Source organism: Dendrobates tinctorius, unplaced genomic scaffold (genome assembly GCF_039654945.1).
Source record: "Dendrobates tinctorius isolate UK_male_01 unplaced genomic scaffold, ASM3965494v1 ptg000035l, whole genome shotgun sequence".
Classification (NCBI taxonomy): Eukaryota; Metazoa; Chordata; class Amphibia; order Anura; family Dendrobatidae; genus Dendrobates; species Dendrobates tinctorius.
In genome coordinates, this window is record NW_027361703.1 from 2,362,459 (window position 1) to 2,387,618 (window position 25,160).

At 42.0% G+C, this 25,160-nt stretch overlaps 1 protein-coding gene across 3 annotated transcripts in view; it reads left to right on the forward strand.

Annotated features, from left to right (window-relative positions):
* The window catches only part of FGD6 (FYVE, RhoGEF and PH domain containing 6), a 212,273-nt gene that overhangs the window by 72,896 nt on the left and 114,217 nt on the right, over positions 1-25,160 (forward strand). For all 3 annotated transcript variants that reach the window (XM_073573217.1, XM_073573215.1, XM_073573218.1), the window contains 2 exons: positions 2,109-4,224; positions 21,186-21,324. In XM_073573217.1, coding sequence (XP_073429318.1) covers positions 2,109-4,224; positions 21,186-21,324 — 2,255 coding nt within the window. The remainder of the gene's footprint in view (positions 1-2,108; positions 4,225-21,185; positions 21,325-25,160) is intronic.

Consider the following 25,160-nt stretch of genomic DNA (forward strand, 5'->3'; position numbering starts at 1 on the left):
CATGTTGCCTTTGGAGAGCACCTGATGTGCCCAAACAGTGGAAACCCCCAATTATAACTCCAACCCGAACCTCAACACACCCCTAACCCTAATCTGAGCCCTAGCCCTAACCCTAGCCCTAACCCTAGCCCTAACCCTAGCCGGAAAATGGAAATAAATACATTTTCTTTTAGTTTTATTATTTTTCCCTAACTAAGGGGGTGATAACGGGGGGTTTGATTTACGATTTATGGCGGTTTTTATGTTTGGCGGCTGTCGCACGCTAAAAGACGCTTTTTATTGTAAAAATAGTTTTTGCATCACCACATATTGTGAGCTATAATTTTTCCGTATTTTGACCCACCGAGTCATGTGAGGTCTTATTTTTTGCGGGACGAGTTGACGTTTTTATTGGTACCATTTTCGGGCACGTGACATTTTTTGATCGCTTTTTATTCCGATTTTTGGGACGCAGAATGAACAAAAACCAGCGTTTCATGAATTTCTTTTGGGGGGGTGCGTTTACACCGTTCCGCGTGCGGTAAAATTGATAAAGCGGTTTTATTCTTCGGGTCAGTACGGTTACAGCGATACCTCATTTAGGTCGTTTTTTTATGTTTTGTCGGTTTTTTGCAATGAAAACTATTTTATATAAAAAATAATTATTTTTGTATCGCTTTATTCTGCGAGCTATAACTTTTTTATTTTTTTGCGGATGATGCTGTATGGTGGATCGTTTTTTGCGGGACAAGATGACGTTTTCAGCGGTACCATGCATATTTATATGCGTCTTTTTGATCGCACGTTATTGCACTTTTTGTTCGGTGGTATGATAATAAATCATTATTTTTTGCTTCGTTTTTTATTTTTATTTTTTAAGGGGTTCGCTAAAGGGGTTAACTAATGGGACAGTTTTATAGGGCAGGTCATTACGGACGCGGCAATACCAAATATCTGTACTTTTATTGTTTTTGGTTTTTTTTATTTTGAAAAAATGGATTTATTGGGGAATATTTTTTTTTTTTTACTGATTTATTTAGCGATTTTTTTTTAAAATTATTTTTAACACTTTTTTTTTTTTTTTTTTTTTTTTTTTTACTTTATTACCTTGTCCCAGGTGGGACATCGCTGTCCTGTGACAGATCGCTGATCTGTCACATCACAGATCACTGTGACAGATCAGCGATCTGTCACAGGCACTGCTGCAGACTTCCTCATGCCTGCGCTTTGCAGGCACTGAGGAAGCCAGCTTCCTCAGGCCCCCGTCGCCATCTTGGATCCGGGGGCCTGTAGGGAAAGAGCCCCCCGCAGCAGCGCTGCACATTGCGCTGCCGTGGGGGGCTCAGGGAAGCACGGAGGGAGCCCCCTCCCTGCCGATGCTTCCCTTTAACCCCCGGTACACCGCGATCGCGTTTGATCGCGGTGTGCAAGGGGTTAACGTGTCGGGGGCGGTCCGTGACCGCCCCTGACACATTGTGCAGGGTGTCAGCTATGATAATTAGCTGACACTCGGCCGCGATCAGCGGCGCTCACCACGTGGGCGCCGCTGATCGCGATGACGTAATATTCCGTCCATGGTAATTAGGTCCATGGTCACATGGATGGAATATTACGTCAATTGTAGGTAAGGGGTTAAAGAAACACTACTATCAAAGTTTTTATCATACTAATATATTGCAGACATCGTATTATATAGCACTATGTACGTACAATTGCTCTTTTTGAGTTTCTAAGAAGCTAATTCTTCTCTTTGCTCTATTTTGAAGCAGGAAGTCTCTTGTCTCTTCACTTATCATTCCCCTCTTCAACTCCTGACCCAGCTGCTGCCTCATTGACTCATACAGGGAAATTTGACCTCCTATTTCTACATAGAGCTAAGAAGGATTCAGCTAGTCAGTTTTTAATCACGTGATGTCATAGGCCTAATGGAAAAGAGAAGAATTAGCTGGGTAGAAGGGCAAAATGAGCAATTGTAAGCACACAGTGCTATATAATATGATTAAGAAGGTAAAAATTTAGATGGAAGTGCTTCTTTAATACTATGCTTTAGACTGTACAATGTGAAAAGAATTCATATGACTATTAATTACAGTTAAGAAGTTGCTAATTATTTTTTCTTTTTTCCCCAGTGGATATCAAGAAGCCTCCATTAGCCCCCAAACCTAAACATGCAGTGGCTCGAAGACCTAGCCCACCGCCTATTGCTCCCAAGCCTGATACTGTCCAGCCTAAAGTGGCACCAAAAAAATCAAAGCCTACCATTGCTCCCAAACCTAAGGTCATTAAAAGTTCATCTGTTGCGGAAGACAAGCAACATAACTCCATCAAATCAAATAGTGAAGGCCAAGAGGAGCACTCTGGCTCTGAAAACCTCATTGGTAAGCTAGAAACGCCAGCCAGTAATGAAAGTTCCACATATATCATTTCACCATGTTCCTGTAACAGTGACTGCAGCCACAAGCTTGGTAATGGGGAGTACTTGAAGAAAAAGCAAAAAGCAATCGAACAGCTGGAAAATCTTGAAAATAGAAAGATGTGTGGGCAGCCTGTTCCATGTGCAAGAATGAGACGGAAACCTTGTAGTCAGCAGGTAAAACCGTCAAAAATGAATCACGTTAATTTGAAGGCCAGCATTGTGGAAGAAAAGTTTAAGGAAGTATTAACACACAATGTCCTTGTCAATGGGTATACCTGCAAGCATGAAAATGCTAAAGATGACACGAGTATTGTCAGTGGCTATGTCACTGTAAGTTCTGATAGAAGCACAGAAAACTATAGCAAGTCACTTCAGCAACCGCTTTTATCCAATGGTGCTTCTCTGCTTCATTCATCATCTGACCCCATAAATAATGTGAAACAATGCAATGGCTTATTGCCTAAAAATGAGTCTTTAAAAACAGAAGGCAAGGCCAGCCTTATAACACGGACTACTCCTCCTCCTCCACATAAAAAACTTCCAGTCCCAAAACCAAGAAAGCCGCGCACGCCTTATTTAGTGCGTCAAGATTGCGTAGATAGAACCACAGAAAGTAGTGAGAACTCTGTTCCAACGAATCTTGGACAGGTAGAGAATGGAGTTGAAGATTCCACAGTTGACCATGATTGTTCTGATAAACCTGTTGCAGATAGGGAGGACCATCCAAATTGCTCAAGTATGCAGCATAACAGAAGTAAAGATCAAAATGGAGATTTGCATGTGAGTTCAGGTATTTTATTGGTTCCAAATGATACAGGAAGGCAAAATGTTGTGAATGCTTTGGAAGAACAAACAACACCTGAAGAAAACAGCAACTTTATAAGGTGTACTACTTTATCAATGAGTTTACCAAAGCAACTGAAACTTATTTATGAACAGCAATTGCCTGTAAAGAATAATGCAGCAGAGAGACGTGATGAATTGGATGCACCATGTGCAAGTTCACCAAGAGTTGCCCCTAAAAAGCCACAACGATACAGCTTACCGGCAGCTGGTCTGCTCAAAAAAGCTGCTTCGGAGGAGAAACTCCTGAGCTCCAGCAATGAGGGTGCTTTAAATGGCATTTCAGGACCAGAAGGATTATGCTCAAAACAGTTACTAATGTCTGAGAAACCTGTTTGGAAGTTGCAGCACCCAATTTTACCTTTCTCACGTAGTCCAGAGGCTTTAACGACTTCTACAAGTAATGAAGCACCAAATCCTCCTACTAAGCCTAGAGCAAAATCTTTATCTGCTGTTGATATGGGTAGAATAGATAAACCCTTACCTGAAAGTCCAAAAAAAAACTCCTTAAAGAAGTTGCTGAACCTGAAATTATCTGTATGCATCATAAAAAGTGACTTTCAGAAATTTCTTTCTCGAGGCAATCTTCTAGCAGACAATGTGACATCTGATATATTTTCCTGTACTGGGCAATCTACGTCCCCCACTTTAGGAAAAAAGATGAAACCTGCAAAAGCACAGTCTGCTGATTCTTTCAGTCCTTTATCAAGGAAAAGACAAAAACACAAGAATGATTTAAACAACCCAGTTTCTGTGTCTTTAGATGAAAATCTTTTAGCACACAGTCCCCAGGTGACATCTTCATTGGACAAATCTGACTCTGATATTCCTGAATATGAAAATGTTTGTCACTATGAAGAAATCCCGGAATATGAAAACTTGCCGTTCACACTAGTTACCGATGTAAATGAATGTGATGCAACTATTTATGAAGTGGAGGACCCAAATGAACCTAGTGGTGCAGCACCTACTCATGTCACCCAGAGGTAGGACTCTGCTTATCTGTTACTATGTTTTATCTCCTTTAGGTGCTGAAATCATGTCCGTTTAAAGAACGTTTTAATAGTCATGGGTTACCTTAGGCGAAATAGTCCAAAGTAACACTGTAGTATACAAGTACATTCACGATTCGGTCTCGCAGAGAATATTATCATTTTTTTCAAGATTTTGTTTATGAGCCACATACATTTTCCATTAAATCAATCATAATGGACTAAAGTAGATGTGTATCAATATCTTTGTGACAGTTGTGTGCCCAGAAAATAATCTTATATCAGATATGCTATTTAGGTTTGCCGGTGCTCGTTGGGCAGTCCTAAACCTTGATGGTTTCCAGGATCTCATCAGTAAACTCTGCCCTGTTCCCCTTCCTCTTGGTCTGAATTGACAGCTAGAATCTTGTCCTCCTTTACTCAGTGATGAAATCTCAAGTGTGCGCTATGGGATCTTGGGATGGCGCATGTGTGATACCCACCCTTTTGGGCAGTGGCATCATATAAAGTGCTGCCAAGGTAGCTGAATGTATTTACTAAATCTGCAAGCCTGTTCCACCCCCCCACCCCCCCTAAAAAAAAAAAAGTCCGGTTGACCCCTTGGAAATAAGACCGTAATATCAAATATCAATTTACACCAAACGAGAAGATTTTGTGTGAATTTTAAAACGGTGTATTAAAATTTGGAATTTTAAAGTTAAAATCTTATAGTGAAACCTTTTGACAGCAGAAAAAAAAAACATGTTGGGAATATAGAAAATTGATATGGAGTTTTTAAAGGCAAGTTAATTCTTTTAAAAAGTGTCAATAGGGATCCCCCTTTAATTACATCGTAGTTTGCTGAGGATTATATTTTTTTTATTTTCCTTTGTTAGTTGCTTTGTGTTAATTTGATAACCAAATAAATTTGGTGTGATTTGATTCACTGTACCCACTCCAACAGCTACGCCTGTAATCTGTGGCCGCCAGGCGGGAGCCCTGAGAACTGCCTCCTACCTGATGGTGTCCGCAGCTCTAAGTTTGATTAGTGAACCTGTGCGTCATGCCTCAGTGATGGCAGTGTGCCAGAAGAGCAGAAATGTAGGAGGCAGATCTCGAGGTCCCTGTCCAGCAGTCAGATTAGTCGCGTGAGTCATCAACTGGGTCTTGTGAATCAATTTGCACCAAATCAATAACCAAGGCTTGCTTCTTACAGTTCTATCCTAATATCTTGTGGCAATAAAATGCTTGCGCTCAACTAACTTTCTGGTCCCCACCCGTCTGGCCTGCTCCTCTTTCCGGTTCTTGACGTTGGACGCATGCATTGCGTGTACACTAGTGTTTGTCGCACTGCCAGTTCTGCTCCGTGTGCCATTCAGGAAACTGTCAGCTGACATTATTCCAAAGATAACTGTTTTCCACAAGGTATGGTGATTTTTCTTACTACTTCCTTCATCCCTGGTCATTTTTCTTTGACTGTTAATTCAACTAACAATACTTTTTTTTTTTAATAAGATGTTGAAAAGTATTTTAATACTGCATGGAGACAGATATTGCCTATATTAAAAGATACAGTAACTCTTCCCTCTCACCAAAGGGAGTAATTGATACTCTTGGGGATTCCCATAAATGTATGGTGAGCTCTGCCAATATCTGATGCCTATGCACGCTCACCATAATAAACTGTCTGCAGAGGAAAGGAAACAAATTGCCAATGCACCCCATCCCTTGACTAAATTATTAGCAGAGCCCACCAAGCTAATTTATGAGTTTAGCATGCTGAATCTGCAATTCAAAAATGGAAGTACTGCAAAATAAGTTGTTACTATTTTGCCAGAGATGTGCTCATTTACAGGTGGTAGTATACAGTATGAAGTGGATGTAAATGTACATGTCTCTGGAAGTATCCCATGGGAGGTCTGTATGAAGAAGCTTACAAGGAAGTAAACAAGTAAACCCCTGCTACCATCCCAGAGATCATTCCATAAAGATGCTAATGTGTTTGCCCTGGACTGACATATCAGATTGGAGGGGTCTCACACCCTCATCCCCCCTCTGATCCACTGCAGTCAGCTCCTTCAGTGTGTAAGGCCTCTTTCACACTTCCGTTTTTGACCATCAGTCAAAATCCGCCAGTTTTTGAAAAAAACGGATCCGCCATTTTTTTTTTGCGGATCCGTTTTTTTCCCCATTGAGTTGCATTACTGGCGGATCTTGACGGATGGCCTTCTGTTGGATCCGTTTTTGTGAGGATCCGCCAAATTTTTTGCGTCCGCCGGCATGCCTGGACGGACCTTGCAACTTTTTTTTTGTTGTTGGATCTGCATTTTCCATTGCGCATGCCCAGAGAAAGGAAGTTAGGGAGAAAATTAACCCTGAAATTCTCTCTCTCTCTCCCCCTCTCTCCCTCTCCCCCCTTCCCGACCAACGGTTGCTTTAAAATTCTTCATTTTCCGGATCCGTCAAAGAACGGATCCTGTGGCATCCGTTCACATCAGTTAGGTACGGATCCGCTTTTTGGCGAATTTTAACTGACACCAAAAACTGAAGTGTGAAAGAGGCCTAAAGTGTACAGCATCAGATCAGCGCTGCTTCAACTGAAGACCCTGAGCTGCAGTACCTGGGAATGGCCACTACACGGTGAAGAGAGCCACCGTATTTACATCTGGTTGCCTTGTACCCGATGGGTCAATTGGTAGGGCTGCTGGCTGTTAATGGGACTCTGTCAGCACAGTATCAATGTTAAAACCAAGTACAGGCGCTCAGTACATCATGGCAGGGCTAATCATTTCTATACACCTTCCCACCAGCTTGTTTTCCATCTATCGCCACCCTTTTCTGGCTCTATGAAGCCAGAGATGTCAATCAAAGATGATGGGTTGAGATAGAGGGAAAACAAGCAGGTGGGAAGGAGTATGTAAATGACTGGAACCGCAGTGACGCACCAAGCAGCATACTTGGTTTGAACAATCATTCTCTGCTGATAAGGTCCCTTTAAAGCCCCATCAATCTGATACTGATGATCTACTCTATGTATTGTTCTTAAATATGTCAGTCATGGACAACTCATTTAAAGCACAGAAATCTTAGACCTAAAAAAAATGAGCACAACTAAAACGCTTACAGTCTGTTTGTTCATTCTAACTTTCCTTTATGTTGATGGCTTTTTCTAATGTCACATTTATGATTCTACTATGATCTTCATCAAGGGTTGGCATTCATGCTGGACTATCTGTTTAAATTATTAGCTTTAGGTACAAGTAATGTTTCTATACTTCATGAATTGAGCCACTATCTCTTGTAGGTTCTCCTTCATGGCTGTTACATATCTGGGTAGGAGTGCCTTTTCTATACGTTCGTCCTTTGGGAGAGCTTAAATATGGTAATTCATTAATGACCCAAGTTCATGATCCGTGAGTTGGTCTAGTGAAAGGAAACATCTGCTAAATTTTCAGCTGTGCGATGCATTTTGCCAATGATATTGTCCTGCTGATGGTGGACGAATTTATTTTTGGGACTGGTAATAGTTCCTTATTAGATGTACATACAAAGAGTTTCCGCATTGTGACTTTGTTACATGCAGCAAACCTAATTAGGAAAGCGTATTAGTGCTCACATTTGTTGGGTCACAGAAGGCCTTTGTATCTGTTGGGGGGTAGGAAATGTTCTCATTTGATACTCTGATATAAAACCTAGTATTTGTACATTCCAGACAAAATTCAGATCATGAGAACTGTTCAGAATGACTGGAAAGGAACTTCCATTTAGAACAAGTTTAATATGTCCGTTTCCACTGATAGAACACATACACATTATAGTTTTTTTTGTGGACCAGCTTTCTGAGAGGAAAAAAAGACATCTCACGGGAAAGGTCTCCTTAGGCTGGGTTCAGATTGCGTTATGGCCATGCGTTTAACGCATCCGTTACTTAGCGGCACTAACGCTCTGTAACGGATGCGTTAATGCACCCATTGGCTGCCATTATAGTAACGCATCCTATCGCATGCGTTAGCGATGATGCGTTACTTTGTGACACACACTCGAATGCGGTCCACCGCATTCTAGGGTGTGTTAGGTCTAACGCACAGCGAACGTATGCGTTCGCTGTGGATAGACCTGTATGGCTAACACATGGTAATAAAATGCTACCATGTGTTAGCGCATACGTTAGCGCTAGTGGTTAAAAATGACATCAGCGTTACACGGATGCCCCTAACGCAATGTGAACCAGGTCTTATGAGTGTAAACAGCACTACAAGGCATGTGCACACTGAAAAAAAAACAGTGCAGTCTTAAGTGCATGGGATTTTAAAAATTCTGTTTACTCCTTGTGGAAAATATCTGAGCAAGCACTAGGACTTGTTGCAGATCTTTAAATCCTCACAATTCCTTTTATCTCCATTTCTTACAATCGATTGTGAATTCCTTAAGTATGTTGTGCAGATTTTTAGTGGATTTCAACATGGTAAATCCTCCTTTTGTGAATGTCAGCACTCTATTTTGCTTAATCTCTCAATTGGACTTAAACGATAGTCTAATTTTATAAAATGTAGCATAATCTGTACAGAAATGAAGTTTTCTCTCTTTCAAATATATTTTATGCGTCGAGTAGTAGTAGTAGCAGCAGTTGGGGATCTTGCAATGCCAACCTGTGACACTTAATTTGACAAATTCCTAATCCAATTTATTTGTTCAATTTGTAAGTCTGACGTTTTACACTGCATCACACAGTAGTGTAACTAGAGTCTTTTAGGCCCCATGGCAAAATTTTGATCCTGGCACCCCACCACCCTCATGTTGCTCAGATACGTGGACCCCCATTGTCATTGCCAGAGCATTCATTGCAGGCCTGTATTATTTGACTACTTTCAATTTAAAAAAAAAAAAAAAAAAAAAAAAAGCGTATGGCTTCAGCAAAACGGTTTACAGAGCAAGAGGAACCAAGCTATTACATTTTATATATTTAATTCAGAAAGGTAGGCAGGCAGTGTTTATTTATATATATATATATATATATATATATATATATATATATATATATATATATATATATATAAAAAAAATACAAAGGTGATACAAAATTGGAACAAAGCAATACGGTATATTTAATTTACAATAAAAGGAGTTACTAAAGACAAAAAAACTGACTGGCACATCCAAACTAGTGTGAATAGGTGCATACCAAGAGGAGCTACCCCCATATACAATATACATAGAATGGTTGCACTCTATCATGATAAAGCATGTCAATGTGAAATATATGTAATTAGAATTGCAATACAGCTTTGGAATAATAGAAAAATTTGAGACGCTTAGCATAAAATTTGGCCAAATATCTGCCCTCCAGCCAACGTCAAGGCGGCCTCAAATCTGATGGGTACCTACACTGTGTGAATACCTCTCTAAGGCTGATGTCTGAATTCCTGGGTGAATGTGGACACCTCTGTCAGCAATGCCTGCATTTATGGGTAAGTAGGGACCTGCTGTAGTTAAAATCACCACCTGGTGGAGGGCGGAGTGCTCAGTCAGTAAGCTAACATAAAAATGACAAAAAAACTGACTGGCACATCCAAACTAGTGTGAATAGGTGCATACCAAGAGGATGTGCCAGTCAGTTTTTTTTGTCTTTTGTATGTTAGCTTACTGACCGAGCACTCCGCCCTCCAACAGGTCCCTACTCACCCATAAATGCAGGCATTGCTGACAGAGGTGTCCACATTCACCCAGGAATTCAGACATCAGCCTTAGAGAGGTATTCACACAGTGTAGGTACCCATCAGATTTGAGGCCGCCTTGACGTTGGCTGGTGGGCAGATAATATTTGGCCAAATTTTATGCTAAGCGTCTCAAATTTTTCTATTATTCCAAAGCTGTATTGCAATTCTAATTACATATATTTCACATTGACATGCTTTAGCATGATAGAGTGCAACCATTCTTTGTATAAAGAAAATTACTAAACCCGTTGTCACTGGCTCAGAGCTTAGTGGGGGGTGTTACTTTTTATGAAAACAGAATAAAAGCAAGCTGTACCTTCCAGGACTGACAAATTACCAAACCCAATTTCTGCTTTTTGTTAAATTAAAGTTACGCCCACCTACCTCTCTTTGGTGAGCTCACGATTGGGGTTGGTTGTAGGATGTACTGGGTCTTTCAGAATTTTATAAGATCCCCCAAATTAAAGGATATCTTGTGTTAGGTTTGTCCCTTTCTTACAATGACAAAAATATATCATCCGTAGAAATCGGGTCGATGCAGATCCCAATAGCAATCACTGACTACTACACTGAAGGGTCTAGGAAAGATCAGTTGAAGCTTTTTGGTTTAGAAGCTTACTTCGCTGATTTCTGTGTAAACGAGTCTTAGACTTGGTGTCTTTTCCTAGCAAATCTCCCTACTGTGATTAAATGGTCACTGCAGGATGCCCCTACTTCAGTTAAGATGGAAGTGTCTCGCTCTCACTTTCCCTCTTTTAATTAGTTTCTCTCTCTGCTAGCAACAATTAATCCCATATGCTCAATGTGAGTGTGATATGTCCCGTCTCTGGAGCGGTTGTGGATAGATTTTAATTTTATCTCTGACAAGATGTATATAGTTTCCAAATAGAAAATATTGTCTCTATACTCTTACTAATTAACATTTACTACACCAAGATCAATATCACTATATAATGGCAAAATAAAGCCATTACACACAGGGCCGGCTCCAGGTTTTTGAGGGCCCCGGGCAAAAGAGTGTCAGTGGGCCCCCCCTTTAACACATACCACGATCCATGCCGTGTGGCATCCGTGGTGTCGGCCAAAAACGGACTTGTCTCCGTGTCGACCACACGGACACGCATGTGATCCACACGGACTCATGTGGCGCCCCTGAGGGTTCAGTTGCCACAGAGGTACTGCACCTCCTCCTGAGGTGTGGTACCCTACCATCCAGGTGAGTTGGAGGCTCCTAACCACGCTCCAACACTCTCATCCCACACAACACGGTAGTTCAGCAAAGCCACATTGCGGCTCCCTGCTTGGAGTGTAGCAGAGCACCTTTGGTGGCTCCCTGCTTGGAACACGAAACATGCTGGGAGGCGGGTGGAGTTTAGAATACATAAAAGAGCGGAAAGGTGTAGGATTTCAAGTCAGTCAGTCAGTGAGAGGGAGTCACTCAGAGAGGAGTGAGGAAAAAAGATCCCGGAGAGAGGGATGGAGGAAGGAGTGCTGCAGCTGCCTCAGTGATCTGAGCCAGCTGGCACAGGAAAGGAAAGGAGAAAGATGAACAGAAACCTGATTTTTCCATAATAAGGAAAGACTAGTACGGAACGTAGGAGTAAAAGGGAACAGAGGATATGGGTTAGAGGAAGAACCCTGCCTAGAAGTTCTAAGCGCAAGGCCAGGGCCCGGTCCCCGAGGTTGTATGTACATTGATGGTTCTGCAGCAGACACCGGTGGAGTAGTGGGCAGTAAATGCACTACTCCCATCTAAGACTTGGGGGCACAACAGCAACATTGATAGTGAGCCGGGATTCAGGAGTAAGGAGTCCCCGAAGCAGGCTACAGCTGTCTGCCGTACAAGTAGAGTTCTTGGGAACATCTGTCAGGAGGAACTCCAGTGTAACTCAGTACTAGGAGATCTTCACACTTAAAAGCGCTATAAGAGGAGACGTTCCGAAAGGTACATGTTGGCGGAGCGTTGGAAGGGCGCATTCCATCTGGCCTGGAGGTTGATTGGGCCTCTGACCCGGAGGACGCAGTATGGAGGCAGGCACCGGTGTGTACAACGGACTGTGAGTAAAGCTTTGGAACTACAAGCCCCGGTGTCCTCCATTCATTCCTGCGCCAACACACCTGGTACCGCTACATCTGGGTACTAGCTTCTACACTGCCCGCGCCTCTCAGCTACCCCTACATCCACACTGCCCTGGGACTACAGCTCCACCTGTGGGGAGCTTCACCATCTTGGCTGCAACACACCACCAGTCCCAGAGGATCTGAATGCAGCGTCGGCTTAACATCTCCCTTGCCGAGCACCACAGGTGGCGTCACAAACTATTCATCAATTCTACTTCATTGTTCTTGCACCCCCTTTTGCCATGGAGCCCCAGGGCCACGGACCGGGTCACAGCTTCCGTGACAACTCCCATTGAGATCAACGGGCCCGGCGCCGAGTACCCCGATAGCCCTGGCCGGGGCGCTCCACACACGTTCTGTGGCAAAACACGTTCATGTGAAGGAGGCTATTGATTAGTAGTGTATGTATGAAAGAAAGATGAGAACGAAAGAACACAGAGAGAGAAAGAAAGAACAGAGAACAGAAAGAGAGAAATAACAGAGAAAAAAAGAAAGAAGGGAAAGAAAGAACAGAGAAAAAGGAAGAACAGAGAAAGAAATATTAGAGAGAAAGGGGAAAGAAAGAGAAAGAACAGAGAGAAACAAAGAAAGAGGGGAAAGAAAGAACAGAGAAAGCGTAGACAGAAAAGAAGAACAGAGAAAGAAAGAGGGGAAAAAAGAACAGAGGGAGAGAGAAAGAACAGAGAAACAGAAAGAGAAGAAAGAAAACAGAGAAAGAAAGAGTGGACAGAAAAAAGAACAGAGGAAAAAAAGAGGAAAGAACAGAAGGGTAGAGAGAGCGGCAAAGGAACAGAGAAAGAAAGGGGAAAGAAAGAACAAATAGAGAAAGAAAGATGGGAAACAGAGAAAGAGAGTGGACAGAAAAAACAGGAAAAAAAAGAGGGGAAAGAGAACAGAGTGGTAGAGAAAGAAAGAGGGGAAACAAAGAAAGAACAGAAAAAGAGAAAGATGGGAAAGAAAGAACAGAGAAGGAAAGAACACAGAGAGGGAGAAAGAGGGGAAAGAAAGAGAACACAGAAAGAAAGAAAGAACACAGAGAGAGAGAAAGAGGGGAAAGAAAGAGAACACAGAAAGAAAGAACAGAGAGAGGAAAAAAAAGATTAGAGAGAAATATTCTATAAAGATACCATAGCGGCCCGGCTCCCATTGTAGTGCCCAACTGAGCCTCCCGATGCAGGACATATCATGATCCGCTCACATGGCTGGCATCCCCGATTCCAAGGCGATCCCGCTGTTCGCGCTGTCGGAGGAGGACAACGGTGATGGATCTGAAGCATTCCCTGAAGTGCCTCCATGGTTCCGTCAAAATCTCCTCACGAAATTACCTAATTTCCAGTCAGCTTCCAGCACGTCCCTTCCGGTAGAACGTCACGTGCGAGTTTAAAGTGCTCCTTGGGGCTCAGTCATGTACTCCTGTGTCCACGGGAAAAGTAAGCTCCCGGCTGGGGCAGTCTCTCTCTCAAAATCGGGACTGTCCCGCTGGATCCGGGACAGTTGGGAGGTATGAATGCTCCCCACCATACACATCGTACACGCACGGCTCCGCACACCTCATACACATGGTTCCGGTTTGTGTGCCTCGTACACACGGCTCCGCACACCTTGGACACACACGGCTTCACTCCGTACACCCCGTACACACCCGGCTCTGCTCCACTCCGTAAACACATGGCTCAGCTCCGTACACTTTGTACACACTGCTCCGTTCCGTACACCTCGTACACACACGGCTCCACTCCGTACACCTCGTACACACACGGCTCCAGACCGTACACCAGGTACACATGTGGCTCCGCTCCGTACACCTATTACACACGCGGCTTCACTCCGCCTACCTCATACACACTCAGCTCCGCTCTGTACACCTCATACACACGCGGTTCTCCACACACCTCATACACACGCAGCTCCGCACCGTACATCTCGTATACATGCGTCTCCGCTCTGTACACCTCGTACACACGGCTCCACTCCTCACACCTCGTACATACACGGCTACACTCCGTACACCTCGTACACACACGGCTTTGCTCCGTACACACAGCTCTGCTGCATTCCCCCTGTAAACCCCTCCTGACCCCACACATAAACTTCCCTCATCCAGCACCATGACGACCACCAGCACAACAGCGTCCTGCATACACTGAGGCCCCTGATCATGTGACCTCCTAACTCCTCACCTCCTGTGACCTCATCATAGGTCCTGTGCACACAGAACAGCCTGGGACTTCATTGCAGGCTGCGGTGGGACTCTTTGGGAGGGCGACTGGGCGAGGATGGGGTCAGTGCATGGGGGCGTGGCGCCGGGCCCCCCCGTCTCACCAGGGCCCCGGCACCTGCCTGGGTGCTGACGCCGGCCCTGATAACACATTACCATATATTACCACCACATATTATCACCATCCTGTAACCAAACGAAACCCACATACAAAGACCAATATACCAATGATACAAGTGGCAAAAATCAAAACACAACACCATGACCACATATTACCAGCATATTAAGTAGAGACAGAATAATGCCACCATATTAATCAAGAAAAACGACAGTACTAACATGAATATTACCACCAGTGACTTTTATACAAAGGAGCGCTGTAGATATTACAAGTCTGTATAGTGTAGATAAATCTTCTGACTTAATGGTGATGTTTCTAATTGAAGTCATTCATTTTCATTTCTTCTTCATCTGGCGCAGACTGCTGGGACATTTTCCAGCTCGTTTTTGCAAAATGTAACATTGTCATCTACTGCTGATCGCTTCTAGAGCTCCATCCCACCTTTTCCCCCCACTTTTACACTGCCATGGATGAAGAGGAAAAGTGACAGTGCCTCCCTGGTACTCTACACAGTAACAATACCTCTCTTTTGTTCAACCCAAAGTAGCATTTTCCTCAAAAATAACATATATTACAGCAGTGATGTCCCCCTTTGTGACCCCATCACAGTAGAAATATCCTCTTCTGTGGCCCTCATACAGTTTTAATTCACTTTGTGCCTCAAGATAGTAATGTCTATCTTTATGTCTAAACACGGCAGCGATGTCCCTCTCCCCATTGGCACCCATACAGTAGTAACATAAACCTGTTTTTCCTCCATACATTAATATTTCCACCTTTTATACCTTGTTTATAGTTGTAATGACTCAATTTTGTTTGCCTATGATATGGGGCTACAAAGGGGGAAAAAGAACATTAACGTATAGGGACACAATGGATGGTATTAAGGTCCTCCTTGTTGTCCCATAATGTCCTCCATTGTGGCTTCATCCACTAATATCCTGCCTTTGTGACCCCATACATTAATTGTCTCACGTGCCCCATACATTAATAATGTCCTCCTATTCTGGTCCTCATATACATGAAATGTACCCCATTCTGTCTTCATACACTTATATGGGGGACATTATGCATAAAATGAACTCCATATACGGTACTTGGAATGTCCACCATAGAGTTCCTGTTCACAAAGAAAGTAAAAAAACAAACATGATTCTCACCTATCCCCGCCCCTTTGATGAGTGGCCTACTCTTCCTCCTGCTCTTTTATCGCCCGACACAGGCAGCACAATGCAATTACCTAATTCCGTCACCTGTGACCGCCCAACGTCAACTGCTGGCATCTGTTAGACCAGTGGTTACTATAGGTGGTGCTGGGCAGAGAAAGTTTATGAATATGTGTGGCCGATGAAACTCCAGGCCCTTTTGCGGTGATCTCCCGGCATCACACTTAGACACTTGGTGGCAGATATACCGGTATAGTCTGTCATATCTGTTCGCCAGGGTTCGAATTTTCTGCCTTTCTTGTTCCTTACGCCCCCTATAGTTAATCAACATGTAGTCGTCCTACTAGCATGGTCAGTGCTTATAGATATGTATCATTACACTAACTTAATGAAAAGGATAAGTCGCTGAAGAAAGCGAGCACACCTGTCCAAATGTATATAGTTTATCGGAATGTAAACAACTAGATGTAAAATAGGTATAAAACGATGCCTCACAGACTGTACATGTATGATGGTCCAATAGTAAAAAACATACATTCACTATAGGAGTACAGACAATACAGTATATAGGTTTCCATCCATAAATAGATATAGGACAGTCCTGGTACAATAGATGTATACACACTTCAAATAGCCCAGCATGTAGTTTAGTAATGGGGGCATTACCTGTAAATATAAGTTTCCCTGTAACCAGAGACCATCACCATGTCCCTCCCCTTCTTCTGGAAGCATCAACGAAAAGAATTACGAGTCGGGGTGGAGGGACCAAGATAGTCCTATATCTATTTATGGATGGACGTGTTTCTTGTTTCCTAACAGCTCATTTAATTATTATGGGCAGGACATGGGTCTCCCTGATAATCTGCCTACAGAGATTATTTTAAATAAAAGGGGGTGTTAGCAGTGTGAGACATGTAATGACTGACAGTCTTCTCTCCTGACCTACATGTCTCACTCTGGTAAAGACCCTTTTATTTAAAATAATCTCTGTAGGCAGATTCTCACGGAGAGCGGTGTCCTGTCCTCTCCTCCCTCCCCTTAGAAAAAGAAAAATGTGGATTTCTCTGGAATAAGATATTGGATTGCAGATATCAAGGTATCATTTTATTCAGCCTCATATGACCTACATGCCCAAACAGACTGCTTAGGAGGGTTAACCCTACTTTGGTTTTCAGTTATTGGGAATCTCGTGCTTCGGGGCGGCCTGTGGCTTTGTCGTGCTCTGCTTATATATTCATCCTTATGACAAGCCACTGATCCTTCACTGACCTGCCCCTATTTTACATACTGCAAATCATATTGTGTGGTTAAAAAAAAATAATCATCAAAATGGTGCCTGCGCTGTAGCATGATGCAATGGCTAATACGCATATATGAATGTACTAGCTTGGCCCATGCGAAATTTTCGCACATTGGTCGTCGGGGGCCCAGGCAATTTCAGAAAAAGCAAGCTGGTCAAATGACCCGTAGAAGCGCTACCACAGCGCGAAACGGCCGTTGTCTCCTTCACTCCTGCTCCTATTCTCCCGACGAAAATGTTTTAATCTTGGAAATAAAAGATTAATTTTACTGGCGAGTGCCATCCACTATTTTTTCTTATCTCTGGATTCTGATCGTTGGTCTCGTGGTTGATTCGGACTTTGAGTCGCTAATGGGTGAATACCTGTAAGTTGCATGCACCTGTGTGGAGGATCTAGATTTCTTGTGGTGCGGATTATGTTCTTTTGATGTGGATTTGAAGAAAATAAATTTGGATCCATCAACATGGCGCTGACGCAGTAGCATCTATCGTGCTTTGATACATGCTACTGTGCAAGAGGTGCTATTTTGATGGATCCAAATTTATTTATTTTTGGCTCCATCAAAATGGCGTCGGCGCTGGCGCCTCTGCAGCAGCATCCATCAATGCTACTGCTCAGGTGCCACTGGCGCAATTTTGATGGATCCACATATTTTTTTCCCCCCACAATACTATAGGACTAAATCATAAATGCATATATACATATTAGCCAGTGTATCATGCTACAGCGCCGTCGCCATTTTGATGAAAATTTTTTTTTTTTTGTAACCCCACAATATGATAAACAGTATGTAAAATAGGGGTCAGGTCAGTGAAGGATCAGTGACCTGTCATAAGCCCAAACAGATGAATATGTAATCAATGCACCACATAAAGCCCCCACAGGCCGCCCCAGAGCATGAGAATCTCATTAACTGAAAACTACAAATAAAGATTAAACAACAACCACAAGATGGATTTAATCAACCCAGGTATCATTTTAATCAGTATAATGGCATCGACCTGACACTGTCTGTAGGTTACTCAGCACAAATCTACTGACAGGTTCGCCTTAACTAAGAATCAGTCAGTATGCCCTTTCTGACATTTTGTAACTTTTTTTTAAATTGAATCTTTTTTTTTTTTTTTTTTCTTTTTACATGCCCCTATCAGCTGATTTATAACCTAAACTTTTTTTTAGCTCCAACCATGGTGTGGTGTGTGGTCCTAAATCAGCTGATGGAGCGTAGTAAAAGACAGAAAACTTACAAACTGTGTTAGACCAGTTCTCTCATGGATTCTTATTATTGTCATTCTACAGCTAGTAATACGCAACGTAACAAACAGCCTTAAAAGCCAAACTGTTTCAAATTTTTAGTGAAACCCAACTACAAAAAAGTTAATTAAACCCAGTATACATGCATTTAGGTAAAAATAAAAAATGATAATAAGTGCTCCCAAAGTTAAACTTATCCTTCTTATTTCCGTCTGGAACGAGGTACCTAAGGTGAATAGATACAGGGGCGGGTTGTCGCATTTTAGACTAAATCCAAGTTATTTGCTGTAAGGTAGCTTATCCCTGATTTGTGGCCCTGTAAATCACCTGACAGGTTTCCTTTAATGCTTAAATTTAAAGAGTTGTGTTCTTATCTCTTAGAAAGGATGTTCTCACCATGTATGTTCCTGCACTCTAGTTCTTCAAACTTTTCTGTTTATGATTTATTTAGCATACTTCAACCTAACTTAATGTACAGTCATTTGACCAGAAGCTATAGGCTTAATATTTTGGAGAGTATCATCTTGCCAAGAATTGACTAAATACATTTAATAGATTGTCCCCAACTACTGCTGACTTTTATTCTGACATACAATGCCTTTAGTGAATCATTATTCAAAGACCAAATCACTTTATACATTGGGTATGGAAAGTATTCAGACCCCTTTAAATTTTTCACTCTGTTTCATTGCAGCCATTTGGTAAATTCAAAAAAGTTAATTTTTTTCTCATTAATGTTTACTCTGCACCTCATCTTGACTGGAAAAAAACAGAAATGTAGAAATTTTTGCAAATTTACTAAAAAAGGAAAACTGAAATATCACATGGTCATAAGTATTCAGACGCTTTGCTCAGTATTGAGTAGAAGCACCCTTTGTGCTGGTACAGCCATGAGTCTTCTTGGGAATGATGCAACCAGTTTTTCACACCTGGATTTGGGGATCCTCTGCCATTCTTCCTTGCAGATCCTCTACAGTTCCATCAGGTTGGATGGTGAAAGTTGGTGGACAGCCATTTTCAGGTCTTTCCAGAGCTGCTCAATTGGGTTTAGAATGGTTACAGAGTTGTTCTGAAGCCATAGCATGATGCTGCCACCCCCATAGCATGATGGTGCCACCACCATGTTTCACTGTTGGGATTGTATTTTGCAGGTGATGAGCAGTGCCTGTTTTCTCCACACATACTGCTTAGAATTATCACCAAAAAGTTCTATCTTCATCTCATCAGACCAGAGAATCTTATTTCTCATAGTCTTGGAGTCCTTCATGTGTTTTTTAGCAAACTCTATGCGGGATTTCATATGTCTTGCACCGAGGAGAGGCTTCTGTCGGGCTACTCTGCCATAAAGGCCCGACTGGTGGAGGGCTGCAGTGATAGTTGACTTTGTGGAACTTTCTTCCATCTCCCTACTGCATCTGTGCAGCTCAGCCACAGTGATCTTGGGGTTTTTCTTTACCTCTCTCACCAAGGCTCTTCTCCCACGATTGCTCAGTTTGGCTGGATGGCCAGGTCTAGGAAGGCTTCTGGTGGTCCTAAACTTCTTCCATTTAAGGAATATAGAGGCCACTGTGCTCTTAAAAACCTTGAGTACTGCAGAAATTCTTTTGTAACTTTGGCCAAATCTGTGCCTTGCCACAATTCTGTCTCTGAGCTCTTTGGCCAGTTCTTTTTTTCACTTCATGATTCTCATTTGGTCTGACATGCACGGTGAGGTCTTATATAGACAGGTGTGTGCCTTTACAAATCAAGTCCTATTAGTTTAATTAAACACAGCTGGACTGCAATGGAGTAGAACTGTCTCAAGGGGGATCACAAGGAAATGGACAGCATGTGACTTAAATATTAGTGTATGAGCAAAGGGTCTGAATACTTATGACCATGTGATATTTCAGTTATTTTTTTAATAAATTTACACAAATTTCTACATTTGTTTTTTTCAGTCAAGATGGGGTGCAGAGTGTACATTAATGAGAAAAAAAAATAACATTTTTGAATTTACCAAATGACAGCATTGAAACAGAGTGAAAAATTTAAAGGGGTCTGAATACTTTCCGTACCCACTGTATATGAAAAAGTTTTCATTTACAACCTTATTGAGTAGAATACAGCATGATTTTACCATTAACCAAATATTAAGTTTAGTTTAAGTATAAATAGCCTTTTTATGTACTTCTGTTAGTCATAAAAGAGTAGTGCTATGAAATGTTGTTTATAAAGTCTGATCTGTGATGGTCTAGGTCAGTGCTCCACAATCTTCCTTACCTCAATAGCCATATTCAGATCTGAGAGTGGGCCTTCAGCCATATCCAGAGCCTCCTTGAATAGTGGCATCCAGCTCTCTCCCTTCCCACAGCAGTGATGCCTAGAGTCCCCAGGACCGGTACCATGGCAGCCATAACTCCCACACCCGCTAAGAAATCACACCAAGGCAGTGTACCTAGTTCCAGGGATACCTACTTTACACTCATGCAGTATTCTTGCATCAAGTACTCCCGCCACAATTTCACATCTACCTTCAAGTACACCCTCTATCTGGCAGTACCATCCTATATCCAGTTTAGAATTTACCGAACATACAAGACCAGTAAGGCCTTGCTCATCCAGATCTGCTCTTCCATGTGGGTCAACTCTCAAGTCACTGTAGACCTGCTCTCCATAGCTGTTTGCTAGATCTGGTGCTGGTGCCCCAAGTTGGCAAACAGCCACGTTGCACATGGGCCTATGAGCCACCTGTAGCTCGCGAGCCACAGGTTGAAGCTCTCCACTGGTTGATAGTGTGAAGTACCATAATCTTTAAGATGAGCGCTGTTTCTTTAACTATTGTTGTCATTTTCCACCTCTTGTTACTACTGTTGGCTTCTCAGTGACCAGAGGTAAGGCCTTTGTGACAAACAGTATTAAACAATCCAAAATGTTAGCATTCAGAATCTAATTTCTAGATTTGTTGTTTTCCCTGCTGCTGAGTTCTGTCTTATTTTTATTTTATTTTTTTTTGCCATCCTCTTTTATTTGTTAGGCTATAGTCATTTTTCTGTGCTGACACTATCATTACATATAAATGCTTTTTGTCATTTGCAGTGAGCCATCACAAGAAGATCCTGATGATGACTTGGGCCTTATTCATTCTGATGAAGAGGAAATTATCAATAGCTCAGATGAAGATGATTTCAGCTCAGACTCAAGCAAAACTGATCTTGATAATCTGGAAGAGAAATTGGTGTGTAGCTTTGAGAGTCATGTAAAACCTATAGTCTGAGTATGACTAAAGGTTTAAATAATTTTTTTTTTTAAAATCAGATTATTTTTATTAAACAGTTTTAACTTACAAAATTGAGACAAGGCACACACAGTTTTAACATACAGATTTGAGACATACCTCTTATACATAACCCAACCCCCCCCCACCCCATTATCAAAATTTAACTAATATAGTCGTGGGTCCCTTAGAATGTGACCTATAAATGTATAGTAGAAAAAAGGGAGAGAAACACAAAAAAAAACAAAACAATTTTTAAGGAGGACAATATGAAACCAGATTAGACTTGTACAGCATAGAACTATGAACAGTCCGGCACATTGTACAAAATGAGCAATAGACATATTCATGAAACCTAATCATAAAGCAAGAGATCATATGGAACCAAGAGGGAGGAAGGGGTACCATAATTAATGACGCATAGGGAACAGATTCTCCAGCAGCAAATTTTGGCATGGCAAACCCGGGGTGTTAAGTCAGGGGCTCCAGATTTTATCAAATTTTCCGATAGCTTTTCTTTTAATATACGCTCCTTTTTCCAGCCTTATAGAACTATTGACTCTATTAATAAACTCCACCGTCGGGGGTGCAGATTGCTTCCAGTGCAAGGCAATAGTTTTCCATGCTATATATAGAATTCTAGCCATACCAATCGCCAGTGGGTCTTCCACAGGAATATCCGGTATAATACCCAGCACACAGACCTTGGGATCAGGGAGCAATCTTGTACCATAAACTCTTGCCAACATATTCAGAACATTATTCCAGAACCGTCCAAGCCGAGGACACTCCCAGAACATATGCATAAGGTGTGCCTCAGGTAGGCTACATCGGGGGCAGCATGAGTCACTCCTTATCGTGATTTTGTGCAAGAACGCAGGCGTTTTACACCATGTGCAGGATTATTAGGCAAGTTGTAGTTGAGAGGATTCTTTTTATTATTGAACAACAACTATGTTCTCAATCAACCCAAAAGACTCATAGATATCAAAGCGTAATATTTTTGGAAGTTAGAGTGGCTTTTTTTTTAGATTTGTCTATCTTAGGAGGATATCTGTTTGTGCAGGTAACTATTACAGTGCAGAATTATTAGGCAACTTAATAAAAAACAAATATATACCCATCTCACTTGTTTATTTTCACCAGGTAACCCAATATAACAACACAAAATTTAGAAATAAACATTTCTGACATTCAACAACAAAACAAAAAAAATCAGTGACCAATATAGCCACCTTTCTTTACGATGACACTCAAAAGCCTTCCATCCATAGATTCTGTTAGTTGCTTGATCTGTTTACCATCAACATTACGTGCAGCAGCCACCACAGCCTCCCAGACACTATTCGGAGAGGTGTAATGTTTTCACTCCCTGTAGATCTCACGTTTTATGAGGGACCACAGGTTCTCTATGGGGTTCAGATCAGGTGAACAAGGGGGCCATGTCATTATTTTTTCTTCTTTTAGACCTTTACTGGCCAGCCACGCTGTGGAGTATTTAGATGCATGTGATGGAGCATTGTCCTGCATGAAAATCATGTTTTTCTTGAACGATACCGACTTCTTCCTGTACCACTGTTTGAAGAAGGTGTCTTCCAGAAACTGCCAGTAGGTCTGGGAGTTGAGCTTCACTCCATCCTCAACTTGAAAAGGTCCCACAAGTTCATCTTTGATGATACCAGCCCATACTAGTACCCCACCGCCACCTTGCTGGCATCTGAGTCGGAGTGGAGCTCTCTGCCCTTTACTGATCCAGCCTTGGGCCCATCCATCTGGCCAATCAAGAGTCGCTCTCATTTCATCAGTCCATAAAAATCAGTCTTAAAATATTTCTTGGCCCAGTCTTGATGTTTTATCTTATGTTTCTTGTTAAAAGGTGGTCTTTTTTCAGCCTTCCTTAGCTTGGCCATGTCCCTGAGTATGGCACACCTTGAGCTTTTTGATACTCCAGTAACGTTGCAGCTGTGAAATATGGCAAAACTGGTGGTAAATGACATCTTGGCAGCTTCACGCTTGATTTTCCTCAACTCTTGGGCTGTTATTTTGCGCCTTTTTTTTCATCAACACGCTTCTTGCAACCCTGTTGGATATTTGCCATGAAACACTTGATTGTTAGGTGATCACGCTTCAAAAGTTTGGCAATTTCAATACTGCTGCATCCCTCTGCAAGACACCTCACAATTTTTGACTTTTCAGAGTCCGTCAAATCTTTCTTCGGACCCATTTTGCCAAAGGAAAGGAAGTTGCCTAATAATTAAATACACCTTATATAGGGTGTTGATGTCATTGGACCACACCCCTCCTCATTACAGTGATGCAAATCACCTGATTTACATAAGTGGCAGTTGGCTTTCAAGCCTATACAGCTTGGAGTAGGACAACATGTATAAAAAGGATGATGTGATCAAAATACTCATTTGCCTAATAAATCTGCACCCAGTGTATATTTCCTATGTATTAGATACACCTTCGATAATCTCTGGGCCTCCGATAGCGAAAGACAGGGCATTGAAGTCAACACACAGTCCCATTGATCATCTGAGAGCTGGCCAACATCCTCCTCCCATCTAGCTTTGGTGCAAAAGGGGTACTTACCGTGGAATGCATTGAGAAGTATTCTATAGATGGAGGAAATCAGTCCTCTTCTAGAGCCCAAGCCCCCCACCAACATTATCAAGGGATTAGGGTCTATACTAAGATCTCTAGTTTTGATTTGAGCTGCATACGCATGCCAGAGCTGTAAAAATCTATAGAAAAACCTATGGGGAATGTCAAATTCAGTGCGCAGTTGTTCAAACTGTTTTAATGTATTATTAGACTGAACGTGTGCCACCGTCATCACCCCCTTCACCTCCCAATCAGAGCACCCTTCTAAAGTTTGAAATTCCAGAAGACTAGGATTATGCCACAATAGTGTAAACAAAGAGCAATCAGAACCACCCAACAGGTGCTTTCCTCTATCCCAAACCTTATAGATCATGGCCAGAGTTGGAGCTTGAGATAATTTGTTTCCCCCTCCCCGGGCGTCTACCATATACATTGGTACTCTCCAGGGGCTATTCAAAGGTTTAAATAATTTTACAATTTCCTGTGACTGTTTCCCAAATCTTATATATATATATTAATGATTTTGCTTTGCTTATATAGCCCCATCACACTCCTTTTCAGTTTACAGACCTTAATTGCTGTCCCCATTGGGGCTCACAATCTAAATACCCAATCAGTGTGTCTTTGGAATGTGGGAGGAAACCGGAGCACCCGGAGGAAACCCATGCAAACATGGGGAGAACATACAAACTTCTTGCATATGTTGTTCTTGGTTGAAGCTTTGGCATGGGTTATTTTCCTGATACCAACACCAATTACATCAGTACGTGTTCTTTATCAAGACACTTGTATAAATTCCAGTACAACCTCATTAGATTAAATGTATTCTGATTGAACAACCCAATCACAATGGATTGTTACCCCAAATATATTTGGAAAGGGCAAAAAAGGTTATTTGAACATCTTGTTTTTCATGAAGCTTGACTTGGGCTACTTTCACATTAGCATTTTTTAGTGCTGCGCTTCGTGTGCAATAGAAACGCATGCAAAAAACGCATCATGCGTTTTGCATGCGTTTGCTTTTTTAGGCGCATGCGTTTTAACCAGTTTCTAGCCATGTTAACTCTTAAAACGCCTGCGATTTTAAACGCAGGCGTGCGCAGTACCTGTATAGTCCTCAAAATAAAATAAATATAGCAGTATGCTGTAGAGGTAAAGAAATGTAATAAGGGGTTAGAGAAACCAGGAGT